The sequence below is a fragment of the Haliaeetus albicilla genome, chromosome 20 (assembly GCF_947461875.1).
Source record: "Haliaeetus albicilla chromosome 20, bHalAlb1.1, whole genome shotgun sequence".
Lineage (NCBI taxonomy): Eukaryota > Metazoa > Chordata > Aves > Accipitriformes > Accipitridae > Haliaeetus > Haliaeetus albicilla.
Genome location: NC_091502.1, coordinates 8071200 through 8083456, shown reverse-complemented (window position 1 = coordinate 8083456; position 12257 = coordinate 8071200). Strand labels below are relative to the sequence as shown.

The 12257-nt window shown below is 37.9% G+C and overlaps 1 protein-coding gene across 4 annotated transcripts in view; it reads right to left on the bottom strand.

Annotated features, from left to right (window-relative positions):
* Positions 1-12257, bottom strand: part of ZDHHC20 (zinc finger DHHC-type palmitoyltransferase 20) — a 50041-nt gene that overhangs the window by 17159 nt on the left and 20625 nt on the right. For all 4 annotated transcript variants that reach the window (XM_069808165.1, XM_069808162.1, XM_069808163.1 and 1 more), the window contains 5 exons: positions 9414-9508; positions 5761-5881; positions 4326-4395; positions 3065-3097; positions 2112-2232 (listed from right to left, as the gene is read on the bottom strand). In XM_069808165.1, coding sequence (XP_069664266.1) covers positions 2112-2232; positions 3065-3097; positions 4326-4395; positions 5761-5881; positions 9414-9508 — 440 coding nt within the window. The remainder of the gene's footprint in view (positions 1-2111; positions 2233-3064; positions 3098-4325; positions 4396-5760; positions 5882-9413; positions 9509-12257) is intronic.

Sequence of the window (12257 nt, the reverse complement as noted above, 5' to 3'; positions counted from 1 at the left end):
GCATTAGCAATATACTGAAGCAGTCTACAGACAGCACGTGTCAGCAGTACCCTGCTCTGATCTGGATACAGCTGTAGAGAGAAGCTTCCAGGACTCTGTTTTGCAGTGAACAGCACTTGCCTAAAAGCTTACATACTAGAGACATGCTAAATCTTGCAAGCCAACGTGATTATGGTGCTGCCACCTCTTTCTGGAAGTGTACTTTAAAATCAAGCTATTGTAAGATCAGAGGAATATTAGCTTTGTGGAATGAATGATTTAATATGAGTAAAGTGACTCAGAGACCTACTCTAATGATAAGATCGTGGCATCACCAGATTCTGTCTTGGAAGTAACCGGAACCGAAAGCAACAAGTGCACACAACTACATTGTCTATTGTCACATTTCAGAAGTAGCCCATTCTTGCAGGAGGCATTTTTAACAACTAATTAAAAAAAACCAAACAAACAAACCCCCAAACTCTCTTAAGTTTACTTCCTCTGCTCAAGGGTCCACTTCAATATTGTGTCCAATGGGCTTTGGAAGAGCCTTGCTGCAAATGCTGGTATTAAATGTACATTGTGGTCAGATGTCCTGTGGACTTTTATCGCACTAACACTTATGAAGTGAGGTGACAAAGCAAATTAATTTTTTTTTCTCAAGCACTGACTGGTAAATATGTAAGAGCGCATCTACAGTTTCATTAGAAATTGCATACAAAGCACTGGAAAGCAGCCAGGCAGATGTTTGGGAGTGGCACATTCACAAATTAAAAATTTAACTATTTACAGTCAAGCAAGACTGAACAGCAGAATCAGACCATTTCATTTGAAATACCTGTCAAGCCACAGCTATGACTGATAAATATATTTATGGCTTTCATCTCACACAATACTGACAGCTCAATTCCCACATAGTTTCTTGCTCTCCAGTGACAGGCTGCTATACAGAACTGACAGACTAAGAGAAACATAGTACTTTGGCAGATCAGACCTATAGGCCTAGATGAACACAAAGAAACATACTTTTTGCACCACTTATCTTACCTGTCTAGTGCCAACTGTCTCAACATACAGCTATTCTGAATACATGATCAAGCTTCTCTTAGCCTGACACGGCAACATCTTTTTGCTCCAATAAACATTATTTCTGCAGCTACAGGTGATGATTGCTTTTCCCAGTTACTCTGACAGCAACTAGCATCTAAGAAATATCTGCTGTTATTTACTTATAAAGCGATGGAGAGCCTTCCACTTACAGTGATTTTTCCCATGCTAGTTAATGGAAACTGATTAAGGGAATTCTGACACTAGCTCTTCTGCCTAGAGACAGGAAGGCACAGTACAAGGTTTTGGAGGTGAAAGGGAACAACACCAGAAGACACTCTGTTTAGCCTGGAATGTGACTGGAACAAAACTTATAAGAGGAATATAACACTATGTACAAGGACGGTTACCCTTCACATAAATGTTATTAAATCTACTAAGACGCATGTATGTGTATCAATCATTTGACAACTGATAACAGTTGCAAGGAGGATGTATATCATTAACACTGTACATATCTTAGCATTCTACCCATATCAGATCAATAAAAGCCACTAGTATGAAGTTCAGACACGCCTATGCAGGGACTCCAAATCAGAGCTCGGTCAGTTCCCAAGAAATTAATCTGCCTTATCTGGTAGCATCCATAGACAAATCTAGGAAGATACAAAATTGTTACTTATATTTCACATTTATCAGTATTTTTATATATATATATATGTGTGTGTGTGTATATACACACACACACACACACATAATTGATACAGCCCGTTCTTTCTATAACTATGTATCTATATCCAATAGTCTCAAAAACCTGAGCTGTGCCACTTGGTTTTGATGGAGCAGAGAAATTGCACAGTGTCCTCATCAGAACTTCTTCCCCCAATTACTCATCATGGGCAGTGTAATACATTTAATTCATTAATATTCGGAAGGTTCTCCTGCTTCAGCCACTTCGATTGATGCTGTTAATGGTAATGAACTATGGAACAGAGTAAACAGTGAGTGACAACATGCTGATGCAGCCTCCAATAACACATGCAGGATTAAACAAATGAACAACAACAAAAAAACTTAGAACTTACTGTCCAAAACTTTATGAAGTACTGCAAGACTGTAGCAGCAACAAACAGACAGTACAGTAAGGAATACATTAAAAACAGGAGGAAGAATTTGTAGTTAGAAAATCCCACACAATTATTCACCCTAGAAGGAGGGGAAAGAGAAAGAGGTTACTATGATATACAAAAAATAAAATAAAATAAAAAGTAATACATTCAGCTTTTGCAGAGCATAACATGTACGATGTCAGTGGTATGTCCAAAACAGTCTGGCACTAGTGTTTCAGAAGCATTTTAAGCCATCATTTTGAATGAAGTCTCTTTCCTCAGGCCAAATGATCTGGGCCCCTCAAATAATTTTGTCCCCCATGAAGTTCTACAGGACAGGACATGAGCTGGCAAAGCGTATGATACATACAGTCTGTATAAGAAGCGTCACACACTATGAACTAACTGCAGTCATCACAGAAGATAGTACGAGCCTCTCCATCAATTTCAGTGGATGTTGCTCTGGTTACAAAACCACCTTCAAGTCAACTACCGATAGCAGTATTTTTATAGTGTCAGCAGATAATATTTTTACTGACTACCAGTGAATACAAACCGCAGAAGAGTAACTGTCTGAGTGGGTCATATGTACCATCTAGAACCAAGAACTGATTTTCACAATGTAGCGGGTATCTCCTCTCCTGGTTAACAGTACAAACTAAACAAAAGAAATGCCATTTCTCATAGGTCTTGTTAACGCCAGAGTTTCTCTATATAAGGAGAAGCTGCATGATTTGGGGTACTGGGCCTACAACTCTACGTTGCAACACACATTAGGAACAAGATTTTCACATATTAAAGACACCAGGAGTTCTGTGAAAATCAAGTTTTACTTCAAAGTTGCATTTTTGAAGCAGTGTCTAATTAATCAGGTAGGATCTAAGTCATCATTATTATACTGATCTTTTTTTTTGTTTCTATAAACTTACCATGGACAGTGGTGGTCCATTTTTAGTACACATCTGAAAGAGATAATTTCCAGTAAGTTAAAGCAAAAAATACATTTTCTTCCTAAAACACATACTTTTAGCTTGTACAGGTTTGGAGGTTGGGGTTTTTTTGGGGGGTTTTTTTTTGTTTGTTTGTTTTGTTTTTTAAACTATTTTGCCCCACTGTATCTTTTTCAAGTCCTTCTCAATCATGCCAAATCTCTGTATTATAGCAGCCATCCTTTCACGCAAAATGACCAAATGAGATTCAGAAGAGTTATGAAGAGAGTCTCTTAAATTAACATGGGGACCATTAATGAGCAACACTATGTAATAGTTCATTAAGCCATACTAGTTTTATGTGCACATTGAGAGAAAACAAATCCAAAGGACCATTCAGAGTTGTGTGGATAAGGTATGTTAGCCTGGCATTCACTTCACTAAGTCTACCTTGGGGCTATTTTTGCTACCTTTTTTTGTTTGCTGCTTGCTTGCTTGTTTGGTTTTTAAAGCTAATTGAGGAAAAGAGCAGCACAGTGGGTAATTTGAATAGTCCACATGCCATTTTCATCCAGTTTTAGTATAAGGACAGATACAAGACATTTCAGACACACAGACATTCACTGTATTCGCTAATAAATTTGATTTTAGCCAAAAGATGTGTATCAGGTTCTTCAGTTAACTAGATTTCCTCAAGCCCAGCCTACTGAAGTCTCACTCATAGACTCAGTCTTCAGTGGCCTTGCAGACTTCTCTGATGATTCAGAATGAAGCTAGGGAATAGCAGCAATGTCTTCGAAACGGTTAAGGCATGCAATTCCACTGTCAGTCTTTGAGATAAGGACTTTTAGCATTATTAGTAGCACACATCTGTTTCAAGGCTGCAGAAGCAAGATACAATAAAGAAGTTCTATAATAAGCATTTGCTGGTGCTGGTATCTCAGACCTGTCTTTCTTTACTTTCAGTTGCTGATTTTCTAATTTATTTATTTATTTCTATTTTAATATAAGCACTGTTTTACAAAGCTACAAGCAGGTCTCCTAAAAAGTTCTACCACTTTGGACAATGGAGCTGCAATAGTAATACCGCACCAACAGGAAGAACTTTGCTCTTTTGTGAAATCCAAGTACTGTGGGTCTGAGAGAGGAACAAATAGTAAAAGCTGCTGTTATGCAAGGGCTGACGCACTGAAGACATGAACACACTGAAGTGATGATTGCAGGAGAGAGAACACCCATCATTTCAGATTCAGTAACTTACATGTCACATGCAGAACAGTGGTGGCAGCGGTCAGGTTTGATTAGCTGGCATCGATCACAGTATCTGATGGCTGCATTCAAGTGGCAAGGGTCAAGTGATTAGAACTCATTTAATTTTACAAAGGTTTTCCCCCTTAGCATGAACTGAATCTTAAAGAGCTTCCTGCCCTCCCCTGCCACACCTGTTCTCACAGACCTTCATGTGCCTACTCTCATATGATATGTATATTTTATTTTTTTAAGAAATGTAACATATGAAAGTATTTAAAACACTTTCACCTATTACTACTGTACAGAGTCCATTTCCATTTACAGTTTGGCTCCAGAGTCTTCCCATCCTTCATCCTCTTGTACTGATCCCCTATCACTTGCTTTCTGTCACCTCCAGACAGGGTACTCAGGCATCCCATTGTGAAACTACATTCTTCCAGCAAGCCAACTTTCTGCATTACCTTTCTTTATCCTCTTCAGCAAATAGTGATCTAGCAGAGCGTTCAGTAAATCAGCCCTTCCTCATCTTTCCTGGATATTTTTAAACAAGCCAGGCTCTTCTCAATGGAAATAAGACACCAGCAGAGGCAGTTTGAAAGGAAGAGGAAAGTCAACACCTACAGCTAAGCAGGACTGCTAAGAGCTGGCAAGAGCTACCCAGACCACTCCAGGAACTTAAGACTGGGACTCCCTTAAAGGGATGCTTGTATTTAAAAAAGCCAGGTGTCCTTAGACTTTGGAATGTCACAGTAAACTTTGGTAACAGTTATTCCGAGTGGTTTATGTTTTTGGAAAACTCTACTAGGTTGCTAGTTTCAAGAAGGAGAAACAGATACATATATACATATAAATGCTAGATTTTAAGAATATACATATGCATAAGAGCAGTTTCACAGATCATTCATATATAAGTTGGAATAAAAATGCCTATACGTATTAAAGGCAAATACAGAAATAGCCCATAACTAGCTTTGTACTGAATTACAGATGGGAATGAAACAAGATTTATTTGTTCTTAAATTCTAGCCTTAAGTGTGATGTTTCTCCTCCTGCTGAACTGATGCAGCTCAGAAAAAAGAAGTTTAAAAGTGGGATATAAATGACTATAAAATTGAGTAAGAAGTTTAATTTTCTCTATTTCTAGCTGTATTAGCTATATTTCTTTTCTGTGTTTATTTTTAATAGCCACAATTAGAGATAAATGTTATCTGCTTGCTAGAAGAGGATTTTTTTTTTTTATTCCAAATATTGGCTGCATGTTGAGATCCCCAGACAAAGGACTCCAGTTTCTCTTGGGGGAAGAAAAACCAGCCCAAACAAATAACAAAACAAGTTCATGGCCTTAGCAATATGGGCTTAACAGATTGTTCATTCAGTGACATCAAATTAATTTCACTGAATTAAACTAGCAGCTTCAGGAGCACAGAATTATCTTTATATCTCACCTCTCGATGCTGTTGTCGTATAGATAGGCAAGTCTTTAGCAGCTCTTCTCAAAATCTCCTGCTGGGATTCTGGTCTCTCTTCTTTTTCATATTGTTCTTTATCAGCTTTTGACAAGCAGAACTAGGAGGGAGGGAGAAAATGGAATTAAAGAAAGAGATTAATTATTACCTTGTGTTCTAGTCAAGCTCCAAGGAAAAGACCCTATGTATATTAATCCTATGTCTTTTGACAACCCCCACCCACAGACACCAAAATACCCACATAAAGAAAAAAGAATGCTAGAGGAATTACAGGAGATCCTTAAAACTCCATGATGGTCCTGGGCATATTTTAAAGAAAATAATCTTTATCTCTGTTTCATTAGCTACAGCATTTTCTCTTCAACACAAAGGAAGGCAGAGACTTGGGAGTTGTAAGAAGGTGCAACCTTTCTTTTAATTCCTGTTAAGTGTAAATGAAATGAACTGTGAACAAGGAGAAGGCGCAACAGTCCTTTGCTGCTACAGGGCACCAAAGTTATCTTACCCCACTTCCTCTCGCTGGCTTAGAGAGGGGTACAAACCAGAGGGGGGGAAATAAGGAGGAGGGGCTTTAAGGCTTCAGCACAGAAGTTGAATGAGTTTAACTTGAATTTTTACTTGCGAGTTGTCAGCACTAGTCTCAACATCCATGAGCTGTATTGAAAGCAACTTCAGCAAAGCCTGTACAGTTTGAGAGAGAGTTACAGTTCTGAGTAAAGCACGAAGAACATTCCTGCTGAAGCCTCAATGAAATGTGAAACTTTACCAGAAGAACCTGGAGAGCTTTTACTCACTTGTGAAACACTTAGTTTGGTTTGAAACAGCACTGAAATTAGGAGCTTTACCATTAAGCCCCACAAAACCCAGTGTGCTAACAAGACCCTGTGGAATGGGGGCTGAACTCACTATTTCCTCTGGTGTTTCTCTGTCCCAAAGCAGTTTTAAACTCTGAGCTTCCTGTATGGACTATAAGAGCCCTTTTTATGAGCACACATAGACAAAGTATTCATACTAGTGAGTGGAAAATGCTGTGTGTGCAGCTGAAACAAAAATTGGCTTAGTGTGGTTTAATATGACCATATTTTCCTACCAAGAACATGTATATGATTAGTTCACATGGATTTTCCTCTCATCCTGTACTTTTTCCTCTTTTGGATTACAGTCAGTTGGCAAGCAACAGTGAAGACTCCACTTACAGAAAGGAGGAAGCAACAAGACATTGCTGCAATTTCTCTGTGTTATTTCCTAACCCAGAATGCAAAGAAGTTGCCTCATATCTCACAGAATCTAGTTGAGCCTCCTGTTACATGTAGTATCATCCCAGTTATTGAGCCTACCCAGAAACATGAAACATAATCACCTTTTAAATAATCAAAACCTAGGATTAATCTATGCAAAGGGTGAAATTAAAGTTTAACATTTCAGTCATCACCTAAAGTTTGACCTTGTTGTTTAATCTTAATCTCTAAGAGACATATTTTTTCAAATACAAAAACTGGAGATGCTCACATCAAAAGTTTAAAACAGATATGAAGCATCATGCCAGCAAACAATGGTGCAATATGCCTTCCTCCCTACTGCCCTTGTGAGTCTGCTAGGTGACCCAATGCCTGTCTCCACAACCTGCAATCAAGCAGAGGTTGCATTAAACACGAAATACTACTTCTAGATGACATTTCTATGGCAAACCATTAATGCACAGAAAAGGAACTAAATCACAATATTTAAGCTTCTTCAATTTGTCCAAGTAACACCATAATATTACTCCAAAAATCCTGGATAGGATATTGGTTTTCCGAAGAGCTACATTTCTGCTCTAATTTCAGAAATTAATAGGGCCATGAGACCACATTCTCTTTGGACAATGGCAGGATATGTTCAAAGACATCAAAAGTTGTCTGTTACCACATAGCTAACAGAATTTCCAATGAGGTTCCAGCAGTTCTTACTGAAAACAGAAAGAGTCCCTTTGTTTCCTTCCTCTTTCTGGATCTTGTATAATGTTGATTGTTCTTTCTTATGACAAATGTACAGGGATTACACTAAGACAACAGCAGCTGCAGAATCTTTTTTTAGTTCAATAGTAAGATCACAGGATGCTATTTGTTTTGCAAGAATGGCTAATTTGAATGACTAAAAATATATACGTTTACACTCTCATACAATGGGGAGATTCTGAAGTCAGGGTTTGTTTTTAAGTATAACCAGCATAAATTACTCACTGGTACATGAACAGAAGGGACTTGCCCAGAAAGAAAAAGTGGTGTTGTTTTTTTTTGTTTGGTTGGTTTTTGTGGGTTTTTTGTTGTTTGCTGTTGCTGTGGTTTGGTTTTTTTTTTTTTAAAGCTAGCTGTAGAAGAAAATTGTATTAAATCTGATCTTCCCCCACACTTCATATAGAAAATATTCGTTACATGCCGTATGCCCAAATCATCCCTTTCACTCACTGAATATGAAAAGCTTCCCACAACATTACTGTAACTACAGGATAAGTACTGTCAGAGGAAGTTTTCTATTATTGAAGAATCCATGCAGACAGTAAAAGTTACTAGGCATTAGTTTTATGTGCAGCTCTAGTTCCATTAGCTTTACAAAACCTGGAATAACACAGTTCCAACCACATTTTAATTAGCTAACCTGCTTAACTTACCATTTTCCAGCAGAACCATCCCAGATAAAGCCAAAACAAACCACCCTCAAGACAAGTCCCTTTGAATTTTTAGGTTTAACAGTTCAGTACTACTCTTTTGCTTAGCTAAACAGAATAGTCTTTAGCTTTTTTCATTTTATATTTGGTAGCTTTAAGATACAGATCTCTAAGCCGTAATTAAGCACTGCAGAGCAGCGTTTGCTTTTCCTTAGAAGCATGGTTTTAACTCTTTTCAAAAATGTTTGACATTAGCACTGAAAGTCAGTCTTGCCAAAATCAGAATAAAAACTCAACCCCCATAGAGCAACCAAAGCCTCAAATGGTTTAGCCAATTTAAAAGCTTTATAAAACCACGGAAGGGAAGGGAGGTATTTTAAATTTGGTGCCAGTATTTAATCCTTATACACACACACCTTAGAGAAAACAGAAAACAAGATAATCCATCTCAGGCTTATTGCAATTAATACTGTTCTTTTTCAAAACAAAACTTCTTACAGTCATCATGCATTCTTTTGCTATTATATATTCTCAATTGTCCCTAAACTTTAACCCTTGACTTACTACTAAGTGGTTCAGTTCTCCAGGTTATGAGTATATATTGCATTACTAATTTTTCTTACCCAAACAAAGGTCAAAACTGCCTAAAATGGAAATATAAAAATGTTGTCACTGTATTTGATTTATTGGCTTTAAAAATTCCAGGTTTCAAGCAAGCTACTTCATAGCAAAGCACTGTACATGACCATCAAACTTCTGATGAATTAAATGCACATTTCATATAAGGAAATGTCATTACACAAAGTATACAGTATTTTAAGAGTAACTTGATCATTTTCATTCATGATACACTGTCATGCTGTTCTATTTTAGATAATGAGAAGGGAAAGGTGAATCATGCAGTACTGCTAGCAAGTTTCATCACCAAAAACAGTTCAGCTATTTATAAAAAAAGGCATTAACATTTTTCTAACGTTATATTTACCTCATTAGAGGGGGATGCAGGAGATGTGAAAATTGTCTTCCAATAGGACCATACAAACATGACAAATGACAGATGAAAAACCACAAGGTAGACAACTGCAATAAAACACAAGTAAGAGTTTGGTGAATACAGCTGGAAAGAACAAGAAATAAAAGCCCTGATCTTTGATAAGAGCTCAACTACTAAGCTATGAATCACCTGATAAAATTAAGTTACATTAAACCCCTTTCCCTGGGTAGACTTACCACTCTAGGAGTGCTCACTTAAAAACAAAAAAGCACCAAATATAATGGGTGCTATTCCTCAAGGAAATAATATGCTTTTATGTACAAATCCAAAACAGACTTTGAAGGGAAAAAACCAAACCAACCAAGAAAACCCAGAACTGAACACAGCTTCACCTGTGGCATGTAAGTGACTAACCTTTTTGGATAAAGAAGATGCTACAATTCTGTTCTAGCTTATAGTAAAGTATTTGATAACTAACTTAGAGAATTCAATTTAATTTCTACTTCTAGTAGAAACAGCATGGTATTGTGCCATTGTAGAAGGCACTGATCATCAGTGACAGTAAAAACTCCAAACCAGGGGTTTGGAGAGGACTGCACTCCAAGATGAGAGATAGCTGTGAGTTAAAAATTGTCTGATTATCTTCTTTCACATCATCAGAGGAATATAATCTGGAAGGGTCCTGCTATTATAGTCACAGTGGCAACAAAACGTAGGTGGCTTTAGTAGGGAGCTCAATCCATTTATAAATGGGTTGATGTGATATGGTTGCCTTAAAGACCAGAGACTCAGACCGTATGACCCAGGAGGCTTCTTCCAATCTTGTTTCCTCTAACAGTTTCTTTTACCACTTGTCAAGAGGAAACAGATCAGTTGTGACAGAACAGCAAGCCTGAGAAAAGAAGTCATACTAAATATTTACATCATCTTCACTTATATTATCTTCAGTTGCATGAAGAAGGAAACTTGACCTACTTTCCCATGTGCATAAAGAGAGTCCTTTAAGAAGGCGTATGACATACTTCATGGATGGCAGAACAGGCTTGAAACTTTGGGAACTTCCAACAGCTCAGAAAATGCTTGTGCACAGTCACAAGATATTATCTTAATCTATCATCTTTCAGGATCTTCATTGCTTGTTGCAGTAAAAAACCCAAACAAACTGTATTTGAGCTTTCTTCAGAGAATTATGCTTTTTACCTTTGCCTCTGACTCCTCCAACCTTACAGAGAGATTTGGGAAATTTTCAGCTGTGGAGCTGACTGAAAATGCAAGAAGCAAAACCTTTTTCTAAAGCCATCCTAAAATTGCCGTTGTGATAGGAAAGAACTTGTGTATCACTGTACTGGGCACTGCATAATTAGAAATTGTCTTTCATTAAAAAAATACTAGACACATTCAAACATAATGTTAAGCAATTAAAGCATGAGAAAATTGTTTGGAAAAGAGGAGAAATGGACACAAAATTGCAGTGGAATCAGCTGCACAGATCAGAGCTTCGGGGGAGAAGATGATGAGCGGAACTAAGTAGAAAGAAAGAGGAAATGAGATACAGGGAAGGGCAGGGCACAGCAAAATTAAATTACACAGTAAACAGTTCTATTCTGTCTGTAGAAATCTCCCCAGAATTCAGATTCTTCTGAGGGAGTATTTTTTAGTGCACACACAATACTTCAAACAGCAGAACCTCAGTCTTGTCACAGGCTGTAAATGCCCCAACAACACACAGAATAACGGGCACCAAGGCTGGCTGCAGCAATGGTACAGATCTGTGCCAGTGCTACCAGTATTTACTAGAAAGAGGCAGCTGTTAAAGTGCTCTTGCACTCTTGCAATAACAGAGATCTTGCGATTTGTCACTATCATTAAAAGCCAAGGGCCTGTCCTCAGTAGCCAAACTGGGGCAACTCAAGGACAAGCAAGACTTTCACAGCTGTTCCAGTGATGGGCACCACCCAGTCTACAGGAGAAAGAGCCTACAACTGGCAGTCCATACTGGCCCCACGCTGAATAGATTCTTGCTTCTTTTCCCACTCCTGTGCTGCCATTCCTACTGTGATTACAGATATCTGTCCTGTCTGTGCTCCCCAAGAAATGAGAGGGAGGGAAGATACCATTTTTGACAGCTTTACTTTGGCAGTCCATCTACTCACTGGTTTGGATAGCAGCATCTCCTCTGCAAACTACTCCCTGAAGCATCTTGCATCAGTTACCAGTACAAATACAAACCAGCCTCATTCCTATTCAGCTCATTTTCTTGTAATTACAAGCTAGATGGAAAATAGGTCAAAAACCTCAAACCCCAGTATCTGCCAGTTTAGCCAGACTCAGAGTCATGAGGAAGTCCTGGCTATGCTAAGGGAATCCAGGATTCTTGGTGTCATGCTGTGACCAAGTCAAATCACTTCTCTTAAAAGGCACTGACGCATATTAGACCACAATTTATGCCCTCAGGAGGACAATGTCTTAAGACATGCTCTTAGAATCCTCCTAAAATATGGTAAGGCCTCCTAAGATTTGCCCTTAACATCCTTTTCTGAATCATTCTTCATACTATTTCCAAGACTGAGTCAGATTAAAGAGAGGTAATAATATATAACAGAAGTATATTATATTGTTAAGAGATATTCAGAGTTGACTTTATTCCCCTATCCCAATGGATATAAATCTAGGTAAGAATATGAAATTACAAAGAAACAATTAGCCTTAATAGGGTGAAGAAATCACCACTAATTTAATCAAAAGTTGTAATTAAGTACTGGAGTAAAAGGATTTGAACACAGTACACTGAAATATGGAGCAAAATATATTTGCTAAGATGCACATTGTTGATTT